Here is a 25685-nt window from a genome sequence, read left to right as displayed (position 1 = left end):
TAAAAAATAAAAAAAACATTAAGTAGTACCCTGGTTACAAAAAACACAATTCATGTAACTTTTTCTGTTTCAGAAACCTTTTTCCAAAAAGGACAAAGGAACTCAAATCAGTTGTCCATAGTGCTCCTGGTTGGAAATTATTTGGTAAAGTCCCTCCCAGAGAGAATCTTCAGAAAACTTCCAAAATCATTCAACAGGTAAGTACTAATATTGCCATGTGGTTTGTCTTAGCTTTTCAAGTATTTTTTTTCTTGATAATCATATTACACTTTCATTCATATTTTCCTACATATAAAATTTGAGGATTATTGGCTATTTGTAGTAACCTTAAATCTTTTTACAAAACATGCACATATTTTCAGTTATGTTTTATGGTACAGTGATTTTTTTTTTTCCTACTTATTCCTTGGATAGCTTTTTGGTTTTTTGTTTTGTTTTTCTTCTTCGCTAAGCACTCTTACCACGTATTCTGACTTCTAATTGAACATTGTGGTGTTTGCCAATGGCACAGATTTTATGGATATAGGGAGATGTCAATTGATAAAACCATAGAAAGCAAAAACTGAGTAGATTTTGAGGTTGAACTTTGTCTTTGGTCACTTTTCTGGTGTTCTACCTAAACCAAGGACTTTGTGAAATAAGTGGGTGTGTAATCTGTATCTAGTAACTTAGGAGCCAGTTCTTCTAATAGCTGTACTAATATCCATATTCTGAAGTTCTTAAGAATTTCAGATCTCAGGCTTCGGGGTGGCTCAGTCACTTAAGCATCCAACTCTTGATTTCAGCTCAGGTCTTGACCTCAGGGTGGTAAGTTCAAACCTGGTGTTGGGCTTCACGTTGGCCATGAAGCCTACTTAAAAAAAAAAAAAAATTTCAGATCTAATTTGTCTCCTGAACTAGTGTTTCATTAGTATTAGGAGATCAGTGAGGCTGGAAAGCAGTGAGACTGGATCAGTTGCAGACATTTTTAAGTTCCTAGAAGTTGTTGCTCAGAAGACGATATGTACGTAATACATTTCCTGTTTCCTCTTTCAGATTCAACACAACAAGTATGTATAAAAATTATTACATTAAGACAATAATCATCATTCAAATTGGAAAAAATATCTTCCATTAAGGATTTAATAGTATTCCTTTTATTGCTCAAAGAAAAACTGGTTTCCCAAGTAATATAAGAAAATAATTTTTAGATCTTTACAAACATTTGTTATAGTTAATTTTATTTACAGTTAAAATACTGACTAGTTTATATAGCTTCTGGGACTTGAAACTGTAGTTTGTGTTTTCCAAGCTGTGAGCCCAGGCACCCCATGTGCTGCAGCTTAGGCACAGCGAAACTGTGGCTGACTCCGTGATTACTCTACATCTGTTGGATACAGTGCAGACTGTTAGCTTGAGATTGTACACAGTTTCAGCATTAAATGGCATCATATCTTTGTGAATCTGGTTTTTCTAAGACTGCTGTAATGAAAATCAGATACTGGGCAAAAATCAGTGTTTAACAGGAAATGAGCGTGATCATGTCCAATCTGATTTCAAAGTTTGTGAAATGATACAGTGCACAACAAGCATACATTTCCAATTAGTAATTAATTGTGGTTATTTAAGAATGAAAACCTTTTTTCCTTTAATTTATGTGTATTGTGTTTTCAAATGGCTACAAAGTGTTAGGACATAAATCCTTATTAAATTGTTAGACATACCTAGAATGATTTAAGTATTTCTGTTGGTTTAGGGGGAGCCATGAAAAAATTAATGGTACGTTAAGAGCACTGTTAACCAAGAAAGTTTGGAAATCTTTGCTATCTCGACATCTTAAATTTTAACTTTTTGTAAAGTCTGAAAGTAACTTCTCTTGTCTAGAGTTTTCCAGAAGACCAAGTTCGCCCTCTAGAGGCAAAACAGTGGTCTTGCTATTGAAGGTTTGTATTTTTGACTTTATGGTAGTTTACCTTAAATATGCATGTTCATACTTTTATCTTCATGTACGCAAACATTCTGCGATAGGTCTCTAAATAAATTACTGGTTGGATAATTATCTGTTTACTTATATGTTGTATACTTTTAGTCAGCTATTTCCATTTTGGAAAGCTAAGGTGTCATATTCTGTCTTTTTCATATATATTCTGTGAAAATTTGATGAGTGGTTAGGAAAAGAACAACTTTTCATATGGGAAGAGGGAGTGGAGTTGAAATGCAGTTGCTCTCCTCTCTAGTCCTTTGTCTGGCTTTTTACAGATGCTAGCTGCTCCTTTTAACTTTTGACCTTTCCAGCGATGAGTAGGTACTATTGTGTATTTTGGTACCTTTTTAATGGTTGGTTGTTTTCTGGGAGGTATGGTGGGTCATGAAGTCTTTGTTCTTCATAATAAGAAAAATATGTGTCCACCCTCAAAATATGTGTCTCCCATGTGATTGAACCTGTTTCTGCCTCTCCCTTTTTGCTTTCTCTTTCTCTCTTTCTCTGTATGTCCTTTACTCCCCATCTGTCTGAGTTTGCTGTCCTCTTCCCTGCAGTTGTCGTTTTCAAGGTGGGCATGATTTTCTTTATTGGTAACAGCACATTTATAACTTTGTGTCTCTGTTCCTGCTTGAAAACGTGTTTTCTCAGCCGTGACTTTTAAACTCTGTAAAACATGAATATAAAAATATATTTGAGACCCTTTACCATGTACTCCTTTTGAATGGGTATTATATGTTTGGATCCAGAAATCAAAAATGAAGATATCAGTAAAGCCATGAAGAATGTTAGGACACATCTTTCATGTTTTAAGGTAGGGCCTTATGCTATTCAGGCTGTAGAAAATGAAGGTAGCTAGTAATTGCAGTGTAAAAGTGCCTGAAAAAGTGAGTCAGTGCTAAAAATTCAAAGGAAAAATACATTCCTTTGGGCTTTTTAAGCATTCCTTACTTGCTTTTTGAATGTGGCAAAATAGTAAGATTTATTGGGAGATTAAAATAGTAGTATTTCATAGTATATATATATTTTTAAAGCAGATATTCAGAAGGGAGTTGCTGTATTCTTGAGTATGAATGTTACTGGACCAGAATTTTCTTTCTGGTAGAAAGACATCTATAAGATTATAAAGAAACTATATAGAAAAAGTAAAGGTTTGATTTACAAACTTTTTTTCTTCCTTAATAATTACACATGATTACATTCTTTATAAAACATAAATCATTATAGGAAGATATGTTTCATTTCACTTTCCCTTCACATTTTTAGGCCTTTTAAGATTCTTTTTTTGTATGGAAGCACATATAATTATTTTTGTGTGTATATATTTATATATATATATGGTGTTATATATATTTTTATAACTCATTTCAAGAATAGAATGTCACTATATATATAATTTTTTTTTGCCTTATTTAACTTCATATGTTTTGCACCTACAGCTTTTCAGAGATACATGAACTTCACAAGTGAAAGATATTTGTAGATTAAGTATTTTTTTTAAATTTTATTCTTCTAGTAAATTTATTAAAGGTCTGATCAATTTTAGTGCTTTTCCTGTTAACATAAAGCAACCTAAAAATCATTTTAGGATACTAGCAAAGTCAAACTGACCCAAGTTTGGCATTTAACTTGAATCAATTCCCAAATCACATGAATATTCATAATATTATTTTATGAGGATTATCACATGTGTTCTCTTGTAGGTGTGAAATTCCTGCTTGTGGCCTTTTGAACCTGTTGGTGAGCCATGTTAAAAATTGCATCTATTAATTATAAATAGTATTTCAGTTATATTGTGATTCAATTGACCTGTTTTTGGTTTTCCTAAATTAATAGGCCAAAGTTGGAATATAGCTACATAGCTTGTCTTATGACCTCCAAACTGCAAGTAAGAATGATTACAAATGAGCCATGTTATGTATAATTGTAACATGATTGCATAGTAGATTGAATATACCCCATTTATGTCAAACTGACAGTATTTTAGTAGAAAGTGACCTTTTGTTGCTAGACACTTTTATATTGGCATCTTTAAGGAGAAAATAACATTGTAGTATTTAGATGATGATTCTAGTTTTTCATCACTCATGTCTTTTTCTGAGTGAAGTTTTAGTTGGATGGTTGAATCACTTTTATATAACTTTTGACAGGTCAGGGAAAAAGGTTTTAAGACACTAACGAATTTCTTAATCTGAGCATCTGAAAGTCTAAAAGAATAGGTTACTCTCCTCAGTTCAACCTTTGCCTTTGAAACGTTTTACTGCAGGAACAATAACATTATGGAAAGGACTAGAATATGTGAGCTTTGTGAGCAGTACTTAAATATATAACATTGTGAAAGTGTTAGAGCTTAATACTCTGGTTAATAATTTTATTGGTGTGTATAGCATTAGAATATTTGAAAACAATTTGTTGGCTTTAATTATGCTTAAACATAGATACCTTTGGTGTATAATTTGAGTAGTTCATAAAGTACCTATCTCTTTTGTGGTTAAATTGTAGAGGAACTGGACTATATGCAGAACTTATTTTTGAAAAATCCTTAAAATTGTTACACCCTTGTGTTTTATTTTCACCTTTATTTACCTAATGTAATGTCACCTTGAGAAGGTAGTGAATAACTACCTTTCCAGCTGCATGTATTCTTTATTTTATAGTTAATGATAAATTATTAGGTCTTTTTTATGTGTGAATAAATTGATTTTATAAAAGCTAATTTGTATGGTCTGAAAATTGAGAGAGGAATTCATAATAGCTCAGCCTCTGCTTCTTGGAGAGGAGAAAAGCATAAGCCCTAAGAGAGAACCTTATGTTAGTTAAAGAAAATTAAAAGAATAAAAGCAGTAAGTTCTCACAAATTGAATAGGGTAGGATTTGGGGAAAATTTTTTTTCTATTATCAGAGAAATAGACTTGGGAAGAGGTTACAGTCTGTAAATACTGACTACCTGTTATTTGATTCCATAAATACAGTTTGAATATCAAAGTTATATTAAAAGTTATACTCATTCTGTCTTTATGTCAGAATTGTATATTATGTTAGGCATCAAATTAGACTAAACAAAATTGTGCTAATAACTACCAAAATAAAGTTTACTGAGGCATTCCTGTATGCAAAAGGGCAATGAAATGTATTACCCCAAGGTTTCATTTAAGCTTGAATTATGGGACAGATTTTATTTCTGCTAATTCACAGCTTCTGGAATAAAATTTAGAATCAGCAAAAGCATCATAATTGGCTTTATCCTCTTTACTCCATGCATGATGGTTTCCCTAGCTCTTGGATCAAGTTGTGTGAGAGAGCCTCTTTATCTTGGGTACACATGTAGAGATGTCCACATGGGGAGTTACTTCCATTTCTAAAGCATTATTTTGGCTGTCTATAAACTGTTCACAGCATACTGAAACATGAGGGTTTATTTGGCGATGCAGTTTTAACATTAACTCCTTTAGAAGAGGTGTTCTCACTGTCTACTGAAACTCAAAGTCAAGTCAGTTTATGTGTCAGGCTGTTTTGGTTTTCATGTTGTCTTTGGAAGAGAAGCTCCTATTTTATTCTTTCTTCTCCCCAGTTCCAGTATTTTTCTTCTTTAAGAAGCTATTCAGAGACTCCTGCCACCCTCCCTTTGAACCCATAGTCTGATCTTTTCTCACATTTCCATCCTAGTACACCTTCCTTCTGGTAGAACCCTTTAGCTACAGAGCCCAAGGCATTAGAGTGTGGCAGAATACCATTCTGCTGCCAGCTCTCACCATGTGACCTCATGTTAGCAAACTCTAAGCATTTTCTCTAGCAGAAATTGAAGAACAAAATTCTTGAACTGATTCTAGATTCTTCTCTAAAATTGGCTTTTATTTCAATACATATATAATTTATTTGACTTACATTGACTGTGTATAATACAATAGGTATGGTTCAGGCTCTTGAGATAGAAGTAAATGTGAGTCCTAGCCTTTAAATTATTCCAGTATAACTGTGGGGGCGGGGGGAGGCAAAGCTTCCTCTGTAATTTTAATGATGTTGAGTGCTGTAGTAGAGTTGTGAACAAAGTATGAAGAGTATATGTGAAAGAGTAATTAATTTTGCTCAGGGATGACCTAGGAATTGTGTTCTGAAGTGTAGTAGGTAGACAAGATGGGGAAAGCCATTCCAGAAAGAGGAAATTGAATGAGCAAGCAGGAATGCACAAGACTTGTTAATAGGCTAGTATATCCAGGATATAGGGTAGATTGTGAAAGGTCATTAGCCACCAGATTAGAGAGTTGGGTTTTATCCAAAATAATTTTAAATAAGGTACTGAGACATCAAACTCATACATTAGGAAAGTAATTCTGGAGGCATTATAGAAGCTAAATTAGAAAAGAGTGAGTTGGCAAACAAAGGCTTTAAGATTTATTTTAATAGTCTATGATTCTGGTTCCTAAATACAGTGGATTACCTAGAGAATGTACCAAGAATATAGCCCCATACATTGAGTTCCTAATGTCAGATTTGTGTTTTTCATTTCTTGTGTTTCTGGTTGGTTCCTTTTCAAATCTGCTATATCACTTTTTACAGTTTACAGTTCCCTGCTGAAATTTCAAGCTTGGCCTTTATCTCCTTAAACATAGTAAGTATAGTTGTTTCATAGCCTGTGTCTGATAACTTCAGTGTCTGGAAATTCTATAGGTCTGTTTGTATTGAAAATCATTTCTGCTAGTTTTTGTTAGATGCTGTTTTATCTCTGTGTGTGCCTAGTTACCTTTGCTTGGGTCCTGGATATAATATTTGAAACACTGTATGTAAAAAACAATTTGAAGGCTAAGGTGGTATCATCCTTGAGAGATTTGAATTTATGTCTCTCAAGTACCTGATGGCACTAGCTATTTAGTTTTTTCATTCATCAAGATGAGGCAGAGTTCTGATCCAGTCTGTTTTGGACATTTTTCTTACTGAGTTGAAAAAGTTTTTTGATTGTTAAACCAACTTATTCCTGGGATAAACTCCCAATTAGCCACAGTTGTTACCCATTTGGTGTATTGCTGGATTTGGTTTACATATGTATTTCTTAAATTGATAAACTACTTTTTGAATAGTTTTGGATTCATAGCAAAATTGAGCAGAAAGTACAGAGAGTTCCTATATATGTCCTGCCCAGACACATGCACAACCTCTCCCTCTGTTGACATCCTGTACCACAGTGTGGTACATTTGTTACATTCATTGACTCTACACTGACCCATCATAATCACCCAAAGTTATAGTTTACATTAGGGTGTACTCTTGGTGTTGTATGTTCTATGGGTTTTGACAGATGTATAATGACATTATAGTAGCATATGGAATATTTTCACTGCCCTAAGTCCTCTCTGCTCTGCCTGTTCATCCTAACCAGCACCCCAACCCCTTGGCAACCAGTTATCTTTTTATTGTCTCCATAGTTTTTCCTTTTCCAGAATGTCGTATGATTGGCATCATTCAGTATGCAGCCTTTTCAGTTTGGCTTCTGTCACTTAGCAATATGCATTTTAGTTTCCTTCATGTCTTTTCATTGTTCAGTAGCTCATTTCTTTTTAGTGCTGAATAATACTCAGTTGTATGCATGTGCCATAGGTCATTTATCTATTGTCTGGATGTACCATAGTTCGTTTACTTACTGAAGGACATTTGGGTTGCTCCCAAGTTTTGGCAATAATGAATAAAGCTGCTGTAAAACATCCATGAGCAGGTTTTTTTTTTTTTTTTTAATGGGTATAAGTTTTCATTTCATTTGGGTAAATGCCAAGGATTCCGATTGCTGGATCAATATGGTAAGAGTTATGTTTAGTTTTGTAATAAACAGCCAAACTGTCTTCCAAAGTGGTTATACCATTTTGCATTCCCATCAGCAGTGAGTAAGAGTTCCTTTTGCTCCACATCCTCACCAGCATTTGGTGTTGTTGGTGTTTTGGATTTTGACCATTCTAGTAGGTGTGCGGTGGTATCTTACTGTTATTTTAACTTGCAGTTCTCTAGTAGCATATGAGATGGAACATCTTTTCTTATGTTTACTTGTTATCTGTATATCTTCTTTAGTGAGGTATCTCTTGAGATCTTTTGCCATTTTTTAATTTAGTTGTTCATTTTATAACAATAAGAACAACTCAATAGACAAATTTTAAGAGTTTTTTGTTTATTTTGACTAAATATGCTGTTCTTTATCAGAGGTATCTTTTGCAAGCATTTCCTGCCAGTTTGTGGCTTGTCTTCTCATTCTCTTACATCATCTTTTACAGAGCAAAAGTTTTTCATTTTAATAAAGCTTGCTTCTCAATGATTTCTTTCATGGATTGTGCTTTTGGTGTTATAGCAAAATAAAATCATTACCATGACTAAAGTCATTTACATTTTCTTCTGCCTTCTAGGGAGTTTTATAACTTTTTGTTTTACATTTATGTCAAGTTACTTTTTGTGAATAGGGGAAGGTCTGTGTCGAGATTCATTTTTTTGCATGTGGATATCCGGTTATTCACTGTTTGTTAAGAAGACTTTGTTTGATTGTGTTGCCTTTGCTCCTTTATCAAAGATTAGTCAACTATTTTTGTGGGACAATTTCTAGACTGTTTCTTCTGTCTCATTGATCTGTCTCTGTCAATACCACACTATCTTGATTATTGTCGCTTTCTTATAAGTCTTGAAGGCAGGTAGTATGAGTCTTCCAACTTTATTGTTCTTCAGTACTGAGTTTGCGATTCTGGGTCTTTTGCCTCTACATATAAACTTCAGAGTCACTTTGTTAATATCCACAAAATAACTTGCCAGGATTTTGAGTGAGATTGTGTTCAATCTGTAAATTTGGGAAGAATTGACTTCTTGGCAATACTGACTCTTCCTAACTATAAACATGGCATATCTCCCCATTTACTTAGTTCTTCTTTGATATCTTTCATCAGAGTTTTGTAATTTTCCCCATGTACATCTTGTACATATTTTATTAGATTTATACCTAAGTATTTCATTTCCTTGGATACTAATGTGTTAATGTGTTTTAATTTTTAAATTCCATTTTTTTATTGCTAGAACATAGGGAAGCAATTGACTTTCATTGTATCCTACAACCTTGCTATAATCTCTTGTTCTAGGCATTGTCTATTCTTTCAGATTTTCTACTGTGATGATCTTTTAAAAATTTCATTAGTGGTTTCCCTAGAGTTTGCAATATGATTTTATTTCCTGCTAGTCCAAGTTCATTTTCAAGGAACACATACTATTTCACAAATAGTGCCAAGTACTTTATCATATAATCAAATCCCTCCCTTCCATCCTTTATATCCTTGCTGTAATTCATTTCATTTATATATGAGCATATATACTTAAAGATGTATGTGTATATACACACACAAATATACATATTTATAAATACAGATGTAATTGGATATGTCATTATTTTGAACAAGCTGTTATCTGTTAGATCAGTTAAGAATAATAAAAATAATAAATTTTTATAGTATTTTTTAATGTTTATTTTTAAGAGAGAGAGACACACACAGCACAATCGGGGGAGTGGCAGTGAGAGAGGGAGACACAGAATCCGAAGCAGGCTCCAGGCTCTGAGCTGTCAGCACAGAGCCCAACGTGGGGCTCGAACCCGTCAACCATGAGATTACAACCTGAGCCAAAGTCAAATGCTTAACCGACTGAGCCATCCAGACACCCCTAAAAATAATAATTTTTATTTTACCATTATATATTCCTTCCTGATGCTCTTCCTTTCTTTGTATACAAACAAGTTTCTGATCTATATCATTTTCCTCCTCTCTAAAGAGCATCTTTTAACATTTCTTGCAAGACAGAGCTTATTGATAACAAATTCCTTTAATTTTTGTTTGAAAAAGTCTTTATGTCTCTATTTCTTTAATTTCCTTTTGAAAGATCATTTAGCAGAATACAAAATTTAGGTCGTTGCATTTTTTGTTCCAACACTTTAAATATTTCTTTCTTCTTGCATGATTTCTAAGAAGTTGAATGTAATTCTTTCCTTCTTTATAGGGAAAGAGGCTCCCCCCCAATCCCCCCAGTGATTCTTTCAAGATTTTTTCTTTATGTTTGGTTTTCTGTTGTTTAAATATGATCTGCCTATGTATAGTTTCTTAGGCATTTATTCTGCTTGGTGATCTGTAGTTTGGTGTTGACATTAATTTGGGGAAATTCCTAGTTATCATTGTTTCAAATATTGTTTCTCCTTTTTTCTCTTCTCTCTTCTTTTGATATTCCCATTATACATATATTATATACCTTTTGTAGTTGTTCTGTAGTCCTTGGATATTCTGTTGAGTTTGTTTTTTCCAGTCTTTGTTTTTTTGTTTTTGTTTTTTTGTCAGTTTTGGAGGTTTCTATTAAGATATCCTCAGGCCCCGGGGCGTTTGGGTGGCTCAGTCGGTTGAGCATCCGACTTTGGCTCAGGTCATGATTTCATGGTTTGTGAGTTCAAGCTCTGTATCAGGCTCTGTGCTGACAACTCAGAGCCTGGAGCTTGCTTGCTTCAGATAATGTGTCTCCCTCTCTCTCTGTCCCTCCCTGCTTGTGCTCTGTCTCTCTCTCTCTCAAAAATAAATAAACATAAAAAGCAAAATCCTCAAGCCCAGAGATTCTTTCCTCAGCTGAGTCCCATCTACTTATCAGCCTATTTAAAGCATTCTTCATTTCTGTCGTAGGGCTTTAAAAAATGCTTTTATCTCTAGCATTTCTTTTTCATTCTTTCTTAGAGTTTCCACTTCTCTTACATTGCCCATCTGTACTTGCATGTTGTCTACTTTTTTTCATGAATATCTTTACCATATTAATCATAGTATTTAAAAAGTCTTTGCCTACTGCCTCCAACATTCCTGCTATATCTGACTGGTTCTGATGCTGCTTCAGCTTCTTTAAATTGTTTTTTTGCCTTTTATTTTGCCTCATAATTTTTTGTTGCACAGTGGACACAATGTTCTAAGTAAAAGGAACTGTAGTAAATAGACCTTTAGTAATGTAATAGTAATATGGTTTGGGGAGGGAAAGTTCTATACTCTTAAGATTAATTAGTAGTCTTTTGGTGATCTGGTGTGTTTTTGGATTGTGAACTTGACCAGTACGTCTTAGTATCTGTCCCTGCTTAGGTGAGAGAGGATGGCCAGAGTGGGCTGGAGTTGGGTGTTTCCTTTCCCTTAGGTAAGTTAGGCTGTGGTAAGATAGTTTCTCCTGAAAACAGGCCTTGTTAAGGAAAACAGATGCTCTAGAGTATTTCAGAATAGTTCCTTTTCCCTGCTACTGCTAGAAGCCTGAGGGCATTTTTCTCTGATATTGACAGTGAGGACTTGGTAGAGTTCCTTTAGAGGTAAAACTCACAAAAGTATGTGAGATTGGGTCCTCTTGGAGTTTTAGTTCTTGCCCTGTCCACATTGAGCTTCCAGGAATTTTTCAATGACAGAATTATAGTTCATGTTTTCCAAGTCTGGCATTTGTTCCCACAGAGGTTTTTGCTCATGGTTTTCTGTCACGTTTCTGTATATCCACCTATCTGTCTCCATATTTTGGTCACACTTTGCCCTGTGACCTGACTTCTCTGATGGCTCTAAGAAAAATCAATAATTTTTTTAGTTTGTTTGACTTTTTTATTTTTAGAATGGAGTGGCAGCTTCTAAGCCTCTTACATGCTGGACCAGAAACCACAAGTCAATTTGCTAATATTTTGTTATGGATTTTCATTTGAGATACTGGTCTATAATTTTTTTTTTATGTTTATTTTTGAGAGAGAGAGACAGACAGAGCTGAAGTGGGGAAGGGGCAGAGAGAGAGAGACCTAGAATTCGAAGCGGGCTCCAGGCTCTGAGCTGTCAGTACAGAACTGATGTGGGGCTCCAACCCACGAGCTGCAAGATCATGACCTGAGCTGAAGTCAGATGCTTAACCAACTGAGCCCCCCCAGGTGCTCCTGTAATTTTCTTTTAACACCTTTGTTTGAATTTGGTTTTGGGATAATGCTGGCCATCATTGAATGCGTTGAGAATGATTTCCCCCCCTATTATGAAAGAATTTGTGCAGAACTGATGTTATTTCTTCCTTAAATGTTTGATAGAATTTGCCAGTGAAATTATCAAAGGCAAAGTTGCTCAACCTCAGTGCTATCGACATTTTAGGCCTTGTAATTGTTGTGGGGACTTCCCTCTGTAATGTAGGATATTTACCACCGTTCCAGCCTCTACCCACTAGATGCCAGTAGCCACACTCCACCCCCACTCCCAAGTTGTGGCAACCAGAAGTGTCTAAATGTTGCCAGTGTTTGCTGGGGGCCAAAGTCGACTCTAGTTGAGAACCACTGACATAAATCAAACATGAAGGTTTGTTGTTGTTGAATAAATTTTTAGATACAAATTTATAGGGGCACCTGGGTGGCTCAGTCAGTTAAGTGGCCCATTCTTGATTTCGGCTCAGGTCATGATCTCATGGTTCATGAGAATGAGCCCCATTTTGGGCAGGCTTCACGCTGACAGAGCCTACTGGGATTCTCTCTCCCTCTCTCTCTGCCCCACTGCTGCTCATGCACGCATGTGCACTCTCTCTAAATAAATAAATTTAAAATACATATATGTATATATAAATTTTAATTGATATAGGGCTATGAAGTTTTTCTTTTTGAGTCAGTTTTGGTGCATGTCTTTCAAGAGATATTTACATTTCATCTGTTGTTGAATTTGTTGGAGTAAAATTATTCATATTATTCTCTTATCCTTTTAATGTTTACTGGATATGTGATATGAATAGAGATTCTCTCTCTTACATTTCTGATTTTTGTAGTTTGTGTCTTCTCTTTTTTCTTGACTGGTTTTACCAGAAGTTTATCAATTGCGTGGATTTTTTTTTTTTTTTTTTTTTTTTTTTTTTTTTTTTTTTTTATTTATTTTGAGACAGAGACAGCACAAGCTGGGGAGAGGCAGAGAGAGAGGAAGAGAGAGAATCCCAAGCAGGCTTTGCACTGCCAGCACAGAGTTTAATGTGGGGCTCAAACTCATGAAACTGTGAGATCATGACCTAAGTTGAAACAAAGAGTTGGACGCTAAACCGACTGAGCCACCACCCAGGCTCTCCAATTGCACTGATTTTTAAAAAAAATGTATATTTATTTATTTTGAGAGAGAGAGGAAGAGAGAGAGAATGAGGGAGGACAGAGAGATTTAAAATAAAGTTATTTACTTTAAAAAATCAGCAATGAGGCACCTGGGTGGCTCGGTTGAGTGTCTGACTCTTGATTTTGGCTCATATCATGATCTCAGGGTCGTGGGGTCCAGCCCCTCACTGGGCTGCACATTCGGCTGCATGCTGAGCCTTAGAATCTGCTTCAGATTCCCTCTCTCTCCCTCTGCCCCCTCCCCGGCTCCCCACTCATACATGCTCTAAAATAAAAGAAAATAAATACCTTTAGTTTCATAGATTTTTACCTCTTCTTTCTGTTTTTTATTTCATTTATTTCTGTTGTTCATTGTTTACTTCTTTGCTCTTGCTTTAGAGTTCTTTTTCTCTAGTTTTTTTAAGATGGATCATTGATTTTAGGGCTTTCATCCTTTTAATGTAAGTGTATGAAGCTATAAATTTTATTCTAGCCTTGCTTTAACTGTGTTCCACAGGTTTCATTATTTTCATTTTTCATTCCATTTAAAATGTTTTCTCTTTCTGTTATTTATTTTACTAATGATTATTTAGAAGTGTTTTTTTAATTTTCAGGTTTTTCAGAATTTGTCAGAAAAGTTTCTGTAAATGATTTTTAATTTAATTCCATTATGGTCATAAAATATACATTATGCAATTACAGTCCTTTTCAATTAGAGACTTGTTTTGTTTTGTTTTTTACTTTTTTCCCCCAATGTTTATTTTTGAGAGACAGAGTATGAGTGGGGGAGGGGCAGAGAAGGAGACACAGAATCCGAAGCAGACTCCAGGCTCTGAGCTGTCAGCACAGAGCCCAATGCGGCGCTTGAAACCGCAAACCATGAGATCATGACCTGAGCCGAAGTCGGACGCTCAACCCAACTGAGCCACCTAGGCACACTGAGACTTGTTTTATGCCCAGGACATAGCTTGTCTTAGTGAATATTCCTTGTGCACTTGAGAAGATTGTGTATTCTGAAGACGCTGGGGGAGCATTCTATAAATGTCAGTTAGGTCATGTTGGAAGATAGTGTTGTTTGAGGGGCACCTGGGTGGCTCAGTCGGTTAAGCACCTGACTTCAGCTCAGGTCATGATTTCTCCGTCTGTGAGTTCGAGCCCCGCGTCGGGCTCTGTGCCCACAGCTCAGAGCCTGGAGCCTGCTTCAGATTCTGTCTCCCTCTCTCTGACCCTCCCCCGTTCATGCTGTGTAGCTCTCTGTCTCAAAAATAAATAAAAGTTAAAAAAAAAAAAAAAAGATAGTGTTGTTTGAGTCCTGTATAATTTTGCTGATTTTGTTTGTTCTATGAATTACTGAGACAGTAGTAATAAAATCTCCACCATAATCTACTTCTCTGTTTCTCCTTTTGCTCCATGTGTTTTGAAGCTTTGTTTTTGTCTTCTTGATGAATCAACCTATTAAATATTTGTCTGACTTTGGCCACTGCAACTTGCTTTCAGTTAGTGTTTGCATGATATTTGTTTTTCTATTCTTTTTCTTTTTATTGATCTTTATATTTAAAGTGGGTTTCTTATATAACATATATTTAAATCTTTTGTATACTGTCTGGTAAGTTTTGCTTTTTATAAATGAGTGTCATTTAATGTTGTTATCGATGTGACTCTTTTTTGAATTTACCATTTTGCTATTTCTTTTCAAATTGTTCCATCTGGTCTTTGTTTCTTTTTTTCTTTTTTCCTGCCTTCTTTTGGATTAAGTGAGTATTTTTAGTACTCCATTTTCTTTCCATTAGTTTATTACATATACTTTTGTTTTAGATTTTCAGTGGTTGACTTGACAGTTCTCAAATGTTTTAATTTCACAACTCCTTTGGATTTGTAGTTATTAGTAAGACCTCAAAGACTTTTTGCTTCAGGTGATTATCAGTTCTTATACCCAAAATTAAAACTGAAATGAAGGGGCGCCTGGGTGGCGCAGTCGGTTGAGCGTCCGACTTCAGCCAGGTCACGATCTCGCGGTCCGGGAGTTCGAGCCCCGCGTCAGGCTCTGGGCTGATGGCTCAGAGCCTGGAGCCTGTTTCCGATTCTGTGTCTCCCTCTCTCTCTGCCCCTCCCCCGTTCATGCTCTGTCTCTCTCTGTCCCAAAAATAAATAAAAAAGCGTTGGAAAAAAAAAAATTAAAAAAAAAAAAACTGAAATGAAGTATTTATTCATTTAAAATAATGATAATAAAGTCATTACATGGTAGTGTAAGTAACATGGTAACTCTGTTTTACAAGTATGTTAAAACTAGTGGGAAGAGTGACATTATTTTACATTTTTTTCATATCTCTTCGAAGTCTGGTTTAATAAAGAAGGCTGGCTGCTTTCAATTTCTTGCTACTTGTTATTTTAGATTACATCTGTGAAGAAATCTGGCTCCAAACAGATAATGAGACAGTGTTAAAAAACAAAATTCAGCCGATCTAACTGGCTTTATTTAAGTGATTTATGAATTGAATAGCATCCCATTCAGCAAGTAGAGGGGAACTCTGAGGAGTTGTATAAAAATGGAGGGTTTTTATAGGAAAGAGAGTAGTGGGTCAAGACGTTATTAGCAAAAGAAAAGAAAGGATTGTTTTAGGCCTGGTTGCCTTTCTTTAGGGAAGACCCCTTAAGCGGTCTTATCATGCAGATTACTTCATCTTCCTTTAGGGGAATGGTGAGGGCCCATGTGACAGATTACCTCTCTGGTGCTGAGCAGAAAATTCCTGACCAATTATACTAAATTTCTGGGGCAAGTGGAAACAGTAGTCAGGTTAGGTCAAGTCATTGAGTGGCCTAAGTGACTCCATTTTGGGCCTGTGGTTTTCTTTTTAACAACTGTAAAGGGAGGAGCATTTTAATAGCCTTTTCAGATAATTGTGGATATTCTTTGGTACATTCAGACTCATCAAGTGGTAGTTTCTTAAAGGTAAGTTATATTGTGGAACCTGAAACTTTATAACTCTGTTACTTTAAAATCCATTGGTCTCTCTTGCACTTTGAATGTTTTTCTCTGTGTGTGGTTTCATAATATCACACATTGATCATTTGGAAGATACTGGTTTATTATATTGCAGATCATTTCAATGTTGTAACATTTTCTTATACAGTTTTTAACAATTACAGTAATATCACCACCGATTTCATCTGAAAATTTTATTGGAAACTGTCAAACAGATGGTGGCATTTACAGGTTTTGCAGAATTTTAGTTTGACTTGAAAGGTTGACTTATATTGTTGGCAATAATTACTTTCAGTTGCTTTCCTTGAAATCACTAGATCACTTTATCCTTTTTTGTTTGTTTTAATAAACTTTATGTCGGAATTGCTTTAGATTTATAGAAGGTTGAGAAGAAAGTACAGAGAATTCCTATATAGTCATTAATTTTTCATTAATGCTAATATTACTTGCATTATTCTGGACTTTTGTCAAAACTAAGAAACTAACATTGGTATACTGCTGTTAACTAAACTCCAGACTTCATTTGGATTTCACCAGTTTTTCTACTTATGTCCTTTTACTGTTTCAGGATCCAATTCAGAATACTACATTGTATTTTGTTATAATGTTTCTATGTCTTTTGCCCTTTGACAGTTTCTCAATCTTTCCTTGTTTTTATGCCCTTGACGCTTTTGAGGAGGTCAGATATTTTCATGTATGTTGCTAAAAGAAAAACTCCACTATTTTTTCTCTACCCTCAATATTTCTGACACCAACTGTGTAGGATTTTTCCCCTATTCTGACCAATTTTTTGATGCCGGCTGGGTGTCTTATAATTCAGTTCAATTCTGACACTATTTACCTGGAGTGAGGGTCAGATTCCACAGGTTAAGAGCTCAGCCCTACAAGACAGCCTCTCACTTTTTTTTTAATTAAAAATTTTTTAATGTTTTCATTTATTTGAGAGAGAGAGAGAGAGAGAGAGACAGAGTGTGAGTGGGAGAGAGGCAGAGAGAGACAGACACAGAATCTGAAGCAGGCTCCAGGCTCTGAGCTGTCAGCATAGAGCCCGACGCAGGGCTTGAACTCACAGGTGGTGAGATCATAACCTGAGCTGAAGTTGGATGCTCAACTGACTGAGCCACCCAGGTTCCCCTTTTTAAAATTTTTTTAATGTTTATTTTTGAGAGAGAGACAGACAGCCGGAGTTGGGGGGGGGGGGGGGGGGGGAACGGGACAGAGAGGGAAATACATCTGAAGCAGGCTCCAGGCTCTGAGCTGACAGCACAGAGCCTGACATGTTACAGAAACTGGTCTGGATCACCAAGCAGAAGAACCAAGAGACACTTGGAGATCTTGGAAGGCAGGAGATTTATTTTATACTGGTGGGCTCAGAGGAGATTACTCTCCAGAGGTCTGAGCCTCGAGCATAAGCAGAGGGGACAATTTACAGTCTGTTCTAGCCTGGCAAGCAGGGTGGGAAGAAAAACCCAGTAGTAAGAAAAACCCGGAAGGGGAGTCTTCAGGCAGGGACTGGAATTCCCCTATCAGTCTTGTCGGCCATCTTATAACAGATTTTTCTCTATCAGTGTGGGGCTGAAACTCACGAACCTTGAGATCATGACCTGAGTCGAAGTCAGATGCTTAACTGACCGAGCCACCCAGGCATCCCGACTGCCTCCCAGTTCTGAAGCCAATTGCAAGTTCAGGCTTCTAGTACTTCTGACCAAACAACTATAAATTGCAGACTCCCAGGATTCCTTCCTTGGGTTTGATAATTTGCTAGAATGACTCACAGAACTCAGGAAAACAGATTACTTACTAAGATTGCCAGTTTATTATAAAAGGATACAACTCATGAATAATCATATGAAAGAGATACATAGAGCAAGGTATATGGAAGGGGCATGGAGCATCCATGACCTCTCCAGGTGCATCACTTCCCCCATGCCCATATGTTCACTGACACAGAAGTACTCTGAGCCGTTTGTTAGAGTTTTGGGGGGAGTCTTCATTGTGTAGGCATAATGGATTGAATCATTGGTCATTAGTGATTGACTCAATCTCCAGCACCTCTCCCCTCTCCAGAGATGGGAGGTGGGGGGGCGGTGGGGAGGGGGCTGAAAGTTCTAACCGTGTCAGTACTTGGTCTCCCTGACAACCAGCCCTGATCCTGAGGATATCCCAGAGACTTGAGCTATCACCTCATTAGCATACTAAAAGCCACTTGTTTAGGAGATTTCAAGGGCTTTAGGAGCTGTGTGCCAGGAAACAGACCAAATATATGTGTTTATTATGTCACGTCTACAGTTTGGGTTTGTTTGATGATTTCCCCATGACTTGACTGGGGTTATGTTTTTTGTTTGTTTGTTTGTTTTGGAGGAATACCATGGAGATGAAGTGCCTACTTTATACAAAGTTGAGGAAATATCTACCAGATACTCAATTCTGAATAACTATACTTGCTATCAGTTTTTCTTTTAATTAAAAATAGTGCCCATAATAAAAGAGGTTTGTCCAGTTTGTCACTCAAATAACTGGACAAATGCTTTTTCTCTAGACAACCATTGTACTTCGTGTGCAGCAGAAGTTCCTTATGTATATGTCTCCTTTTATCACATAGAATATTAAAGCGATATTAATTATATTAAATCTTGACCTATAATAAGTGATATTTACTGTTTAATCATAGACATTCTTAAACTGGCCAGACCTACTCTATTCCCCTTTAGTTTTTTAACTTTGAGTGCATGCCACAAAGAATACAGTGATTAGTAGTACAGTTTTGTGCCATTGCCTTGATTTGTGCTAGTTATATTTAACATTGCTTTAGCACCATTAGAGCTCATGTTAATACATTGACAAACCATTAAGAATACAGATTTGACTTTACAGACTCCATGGAAGCATCTCCGGGACATTGTTGAAAACTGATGAAGTTGGGTTTGTGATACTTTATCACAATCTACCCTCAATTTGAATACAATGTAATAACAGTATATTGCCATTCTTTCCCTTCTGATTTTTCTGCTGTAAACCCCTTAATAAATTGATAATATTTTTGCTCTAAGTAGTCATATATCCTTTAACATTTTTAAATTCCTCATGTCTTCCAAAATGCCTTATATTTTTCCATATTTACTATTTTGGTGCTTTTCATTTCTTTGTGTAAACTCATCTTTTCATATGATATATTCTTTCCCCCTTTTTAAAAAAAAATGTTAGGGATGCCTGGGTGGCTCAGTCAGGCATCCAGCTTCAGCTCAGGTCATGATCTCACGGTTCGTGAGTTCAAGCCCCACGTCAGCCTCTGTGCTGACAGCTCAGAGCCTGGAGCCTGCTTTGGATTCTGTGTCTCCCTCTCTCTCTGCCCCTTCTGTGCTCAAGCTTTGTCTCTCTTTCCTTCAAAAATAAATAAACATTAAAAAAATTTTTTAAATGTTTGTTTATTTTGAGAGAGAGCAAGAGAGCATGAGCAGGGGAGGGGCAGAGAGAGAGGGAGAGCGAGAACCCCAAGCAGGCTCCTGCATTGTCAGCATGGAGCCCAACTTGGGGCTTGATTCCATAATCGTGAGATCATGACCTAAGGCAAAACCAAGAGTTGGATGTTTAACCCACTAAGTCACCACCCAGGCACCCCTGAAAAATGCCCTTTAAAATATCTTCTAGTTCAGGTCTACTGACCTCAGATTCTGGGGTTTTGTTTGTTTGAAAAAAATGTTAATATGCGCACGCGCTCGCTCTCTCTCTCTCTGTCTCTTTTTTTTTTTTTTTAAGTAAACTCTGCCCAGTGTGGGGCTTGAACTCAGGACACCAAGAATAAGAGTCACATGCTCTACCAGCTGAGCCTGCTGGGCACCCTATGCTACCTACACTTTCATTTTTGAAAGATCTTTTCTCTTGGTATAGAATTCTAAGTCAGCACGGTTCACCACCCCCCCCCCGTTGTTTTATTATTTTTTTTCTTTCAGCATTTAAAGATTTGTCCATTCTCTTCTGACTTGCATAGTTTCAGATGGGTGTGAATATTTAGGTCTCTCCTAAATGGCCTGTGTATTCAGTGATGACTTTACATTTTGGTTGGTGGGAATATCAATACTTCTCATCCCTGAATGAGCTCTGGGGGACTGTTTTGCTTACTGTTCCCAGGTAATTGTTCTTTCCCCAATAGTTGTTTTTTTCCCAGACTTGTGTTTGGCCTTACCATATGTACAGGTTAGTATTCAGGTGAAGACTCAACAGGACTCCTATACAGATTCCTAGAGTTCTTTCTCAGTGGAGTGTTTTCTTTTCTGCTACTCTGGCACATAAACTTTGGCCTCCTTCAGCTGTTCTAAACTAACAGCCAGTTTTTGTTTGAATTTTCCCTTTCTGTACTGATGTCCAGAATAGCCTTCATGCACAATGGGGTGATCATTAAGCTTGCCTTGTTTCCCCTTTGTCAGGGATTGTCACAAAGGTTGTTTTCACCAAGAAAGTTGGTATGAATTACCTAGTCCACCAAAGGGGAATCTACCTATGTTTCTGAAGAATTGGCCAACATGTGTGTTGGTATGTGTGTATAATTTTTAGGAATATAGATGTAAGTAAAATGCTTATTTAAATTTCTAATTACATATTCAAATCACATAGTATATAAAATAATGTATTAAGAAATAGTGCTTTGGGGTTACCTGGTGGCTCAGTTGGTTAAGCATGTGACTTTGGTTTCGGCTCAGGTCATGAGCTCCTGGTTTGTGAGACTGAGCCCGGCATTCTTTATTGTCACCACGGATTTGCTCTCTCCTCCTCCTGCACGCACATGCTCTCTTTCTCTCAAACTTAAAAGAAAGAAATAATGCTTTTTTATTCAAAACTGTTGTATACATCTTTGGCATCAATATGTTCAGCATCACTGTGACCAGTTTTGAAGTCTCTAACCCCAGAGCACATTACTTTCACTCTTGTTCAAGGTATAGAAGATACAGTGCTTTTTGATTCTATGTATTATCTTCTTATGAGAAATTTTGTCTCAAGTCTTAAATTTCCAAATGCATTACATTTTTTCTTTTATTTGTTCCATAGCTATAAAATTATCATCTGTACAACAAAGTCTGTTAGTATGTTGCTTTTTAAGGTTATGTTTAAAGGCTCTTTACGGTAGTTTGCAGTTGGATGGTTATACCTCCAGAAATCCTTACTTTACATTCAGTTTCTTCTACTCCAGTTAAGCAAACAACAAAACTTGCTAATCAACAAGTGACCTTCCAGGTTAGCATTGATTGAGGTAACTTCAGGATAATGTGTCTTTTCCAAATTGTACTTTGCTGTTCAAAATTAATAGAAAGCACCTATAATATGAGAGATGTTTATTGGCAAATATGCTACCTGTTTTCTGAGAGATTATTTTGTGGAAAAACATCTTTTCTCTTTATGTGTATAGAGTATCTCCATACCTTGGAATTGTAAGACAGTTTTTCTACTTTACCTTCATGGAAATAACAACAATTAAGTACCATCTTTTGATCAGGCTTAGAATTTATTGCTTGTCTGATGCAAATTTTTTGTAGTAGCAGAATAAATTGTTCTACAGATATTTGCCTGCCTGCCCTAAGCATTAGTTCACCTACTATTCTAGTTACTGCAGTTAAACATATTGTATAGGACAGATTTTTTTGAGTGAAAAAGAACAAATTAAATGATAATAATAAATAGGCTTCATTACAACATCCCATAGAAATACATTGCATATATTAAATATTTCTTTTCTTATATTTGGCAACTACTCGTAAAATAGGTCAGTTAAAACTGATTTTTTTTTGACAGAAAATGAGGCAGAGTCTTAACAGTATTTTCAGACAGTGGATGTACTGTAGATAGCATTATTTACCGATTTCCTTGGACTATGATATTTCCAGTTGCTCTTTAATATTGTAAAGTTCCTTTATAGCCTATAAAATTACCAGTGCTTAGCTCATTATTAAACTTTTGTTGAAGAAACATATGGGGAATTTTTACGACATGATACACGTGGAATTAAAGTGAATTCCATCCATGATATATTGTTTCAACTACTTTTCCATCATGTGAGCACTGTGACTGCCTACTGCCCTGGACTCAAGAGTTACTTGAGAGTCATGTGATCTGCTTCAGCTACAGGCTCTGATGGACTCATTGATGAGGTTTATTTCTCAGGTCACTGATGCTTGTGGAGTGAGATATTTACTGAGAACTTCCAGGAAGTTCTCTTTTCTGAGAGTTACTAGAAGAGCAGCTGAGGGATCTTTGAAAGTTACATCATAAGGATGTGACAACTGGCATTGCTGCATTCATTTCTGTGAGCAGCAAGCCAGCCTCTCGATGAAGCCCACACTCAGAGGACATGGCTGAGAGACTGGAAGAACCTCTTGGTCAAAGACCAGAGTTAGCTAAGTGTGTGGAATATTCAGTCCTGTGATCTGATAAATTTGCCTACGTCTGTTTGAGTTGGGTTTTTGTTATATGTGATTGAAAAAAAAAAACCTAACTGAAGGATATCATCATGTGATCAATTTTGAAAGTACTGATGCTTATTAATATTTTACTATTTCTAATATAATTTGTAACTTTAATCACATTAGAGTAGCATTTTTAGTTCAATTCAAATTAATATTTGAGTCATTCGGGTATATAAATCTATGCTGTTTTAATTTAGGGCTGGATTGATACTGTGTTTCTAAGGTTTTTTGGTTCATAACCCTCTAGAATCTTAAAGCATTTTTATGCTAAGGATGTCTGATGGGAAATGCAAGACCTACAACTTCTTTCTTGTGAAAAATTCTTGAATGACAATTGTGTATAAAGCTCATTTGTAAGATAGATACATAAATGATATTTAGGTACCTCTTTTTGTGTCACCTTTTATATTAAATGTGTACTTATTCGGTTAATTTTTAATGGCTTTAGGGGTACCTGACTGCCTCAGTCAGTGGAGCATGCAGCTCTTGGGCTTGGGGTTCTGAGTTCAGGCCCCACATTGGCCATAGAGCCTACTTTAAAAAAATATAAGAAAGAAGGTAGGCTTTATCTAGACTTTCAGTGGCTCTCCATTTTGCTTATGAATTCCAAATATTTATATGAATGGAAAATTCCATAATTTAGCCTACATGTTTCCAGCCTTATTTCTCATCCTTTTCCATATTCAGTGAAATTAATGTGTTTCCCTGATCCATGCCTTTGCTTCCCCACCCCTTCCCTCTGACTTGTTCTTTCCAGTCCTTTCTGCCTGTGGAATTAATACCCATCATTTTTGTCCCAGTTCTGATCCTACCTCTTCAGTAAAATCTTTGTCCATTATCGACCATGACTGTAAATGATCTCTCTTACAAAATACTTTATTTCTTCTTGTAAGAAAATTCAGATAATACTGAATATGTTAAAGTAAAACAAATCTCCTTCATTCCTAGTCCCGTCCTCCATAGGAGAACCTCCTCATAGTTCAGATCCCTTGATGTTTTTTTAATGTATATTTAAGCATATGTGACATAGTTGGTTATCACTTCTTTTTTAAAAATTTTTTAAATTTATTTTTGAGAGAGAGAGAAAGAGAGCTGGGGAGGGGCATAGATGTGGGGGACAGGAGATTCAAAGCGGGCTCTTCACTGACAGCAGCGAGCCCAGTGTGGGGCTGGAACCCACAAACCGTGAGATCATGACCTGAGCTGAAGTCGGATGTTCAACTGACTCAGCCACCCAAGCACCCCAATTATCACTTCTTTTTGACTACCATATTGGAGAGCACAATTCTAGAGGCTTAATAATATTAAACTTTGATTTTTCTTTTGACAAGAATATTTCGTATTGCATCATAACAGGAGACACCAACTGGTGTCTTCTTGTGATGTTTAGTTGAATCAGTGATATAGTGTCAGCTTGATCTATCCACTTTAAAAATCCCCATTATTCTCTCACTGAATGATTTTATCTAATTCTTTTAAATTGTTAGAGACAGCAACTTGACTGTTAATGTAGTAAGGTAATAGATTGTTAGAAAGCCAGGCTCTGGAGCTACGCAGTCTGCCATTTATGACCTTAAGCAAGTCTGTATGTCTTTGTGCCTTAGTTTCCTCTGTTGTGAGTTGAGTGCTTCACAGGTTTATTTCAAGGATCAAATGTGTTAAATGTTTAAAGCATTTATTTGGGAAATACTTCATTGGATGATATTCATTGTATTCTGTCTGGCAATGAGACCAGGTCACATTGTAGGAAAACAGAGTGCCATTTAAATGATTTAAGAAACCTCATGTATGTCTAGCATCTATGATTTTTAATAAGAAAAACATTAGCAGTAAGGGGGATTTGTTATATTTGAGTTTGTAATAACGAAAAGAAACACTGATCATGGAGCGCCTGGGTGGCTCAGTCTGCTAAGCATCTGACTCTTGATTTCAGGTCATGTCATGATCTCACGGTTTGTGTGAGTTCCAGCCCCGAGTTGGACTCTGCGCTGGTAGCACAGAGACCACTTTGGATTCTTTCTCTCTCTGCCTCTCTCTCTGCCCCTCCCCTGCTGGTGCGCGCACGCTCTCTCTCTCAAAAAAAAAAAAAAAATCAACATTAAAACAGATTTTTAAAGAAACATTTAAAATAAAAAAATATTGATCATAATTACATATATATATCCTAGATGTTAGGAAAGAAAATTTATGAAAAAGCAAAATGACGTTTTGACTCTGAAAGCTGTACAGTTCTTTGGGATGGGAGTTAATAAAAAGGGCATACAGAGTGTTAAATAACTTGAGAAAGAAGTCTCTAAAAATCCAGCATAATTATCCAAAGGAGCTCTCAGATTAACAGAGCATAGATTTATTAGATGGAAGGGGAGATGCAGAACTAAAGAATTATAAAATAATAATATAAACCTTTATAAACACTGGCAGTAACCGTAAACTGGAGTTTATAGAAAATGATTAAGACAGCATAAATTTTTAAAAAATATCTCAAATTAGAAGATTAAGTTTCAATAAGACCATCACATTTTTAAGAAAGGTAGAACCATCAGTTTATTATTTTACAACTGTTTGATTTGGTAGGGGAAAATAGAAGTTGGAAAAGATAATACAAAAAGAATTGTAGGCCGTGGTAGGAAAACAGGCAGTAAGTGAAACACTTGATCACTTTAAGTGCATTTCATTTTCTTCATTTAAATTAATGTTTTCTGTAGCTGCCAGTAAAGACTTGCAGATCTACTCATGAAATTGTGTGTTATCTTTGAGAATTTCATTAAAATTGTATTTGTTATCTGGAGATGATCAAATCTAGATCGATTTGTTTTTATTTACTTATATTTTTAGAAAGGAGAAAATGTGGATTCTGGAAATTATAATCCTGTAAGCTTGTTATTGTTCTTAAATTTCTAGAAATAATTTCAGTATAAATCTGTGAACATTTAGGAAAAAATGCTCAACTGTAGAAATATAAAGGTGTCCACCAAGAACATGTCAAATTAATTTCAGTTGTTTTTTGAATGATAGGATCATCAGTTCAGATGAATTAGAAAAATACCATAATAATAGTGTCTTAATTTTAATTATGTATTTGACAATCTTTTGCCATATCTTTAGATAATATATGATGGTAAATTGCTGTTTAAATTTAGAGTAGTAGGTAGATTTATAGTATTTAGATTCAAAGTAGGTCGAAAT

At 35.9% G+C, this 25685-nt stretch overlaps 1 protein-coding gene across 4 annotated transcripts in view; it reads left to right on the top strand.

The window, feature by feature from the left end:
- Positions 1-25685, top strand: part of TBC1D12 (TBC1 domain family member 12) — a 100678-nt gene that overhangs the window by 35733 nt on the left and 39260 nt on the right. For 2 of the 4 annotated variants that reach the window (XM_030334597.1, XM_030334596.1), the window contains exon 2: positions 74-197. In XM_030334597.1, the coding sequence (XP_030190457.1) occupies positions 74-197 (124 nt within the window). Of the gene's footprint in view, positions 1-73; positions 198-3663; positions 3701-6517; positions 6570-25685 lie in introns of those variants that run through there. The other 2 variants (XM_030334598.1, XM_030334600.1) reach the window with 2 other exon arrangements.

Source organism: Lynx canadensis, chromosome D2 (assembly GCF_007474595.2).
Source record: "Lynx canadensis isolate LIC74 chromosome D2, mLynCan4.pri.v2, whole genome shotgun sequence".
NCBI classification, from domain to species: Eukaryota; Metazoa; Chordata; class Mammalia; order Carnivora; family Felidae; genus Lynx; species Lynx canadensis.
Note: the sequence above shows the minus strand (reverse complement) of the source record. Positions and strands in the feature narration are given on the sequence as shown.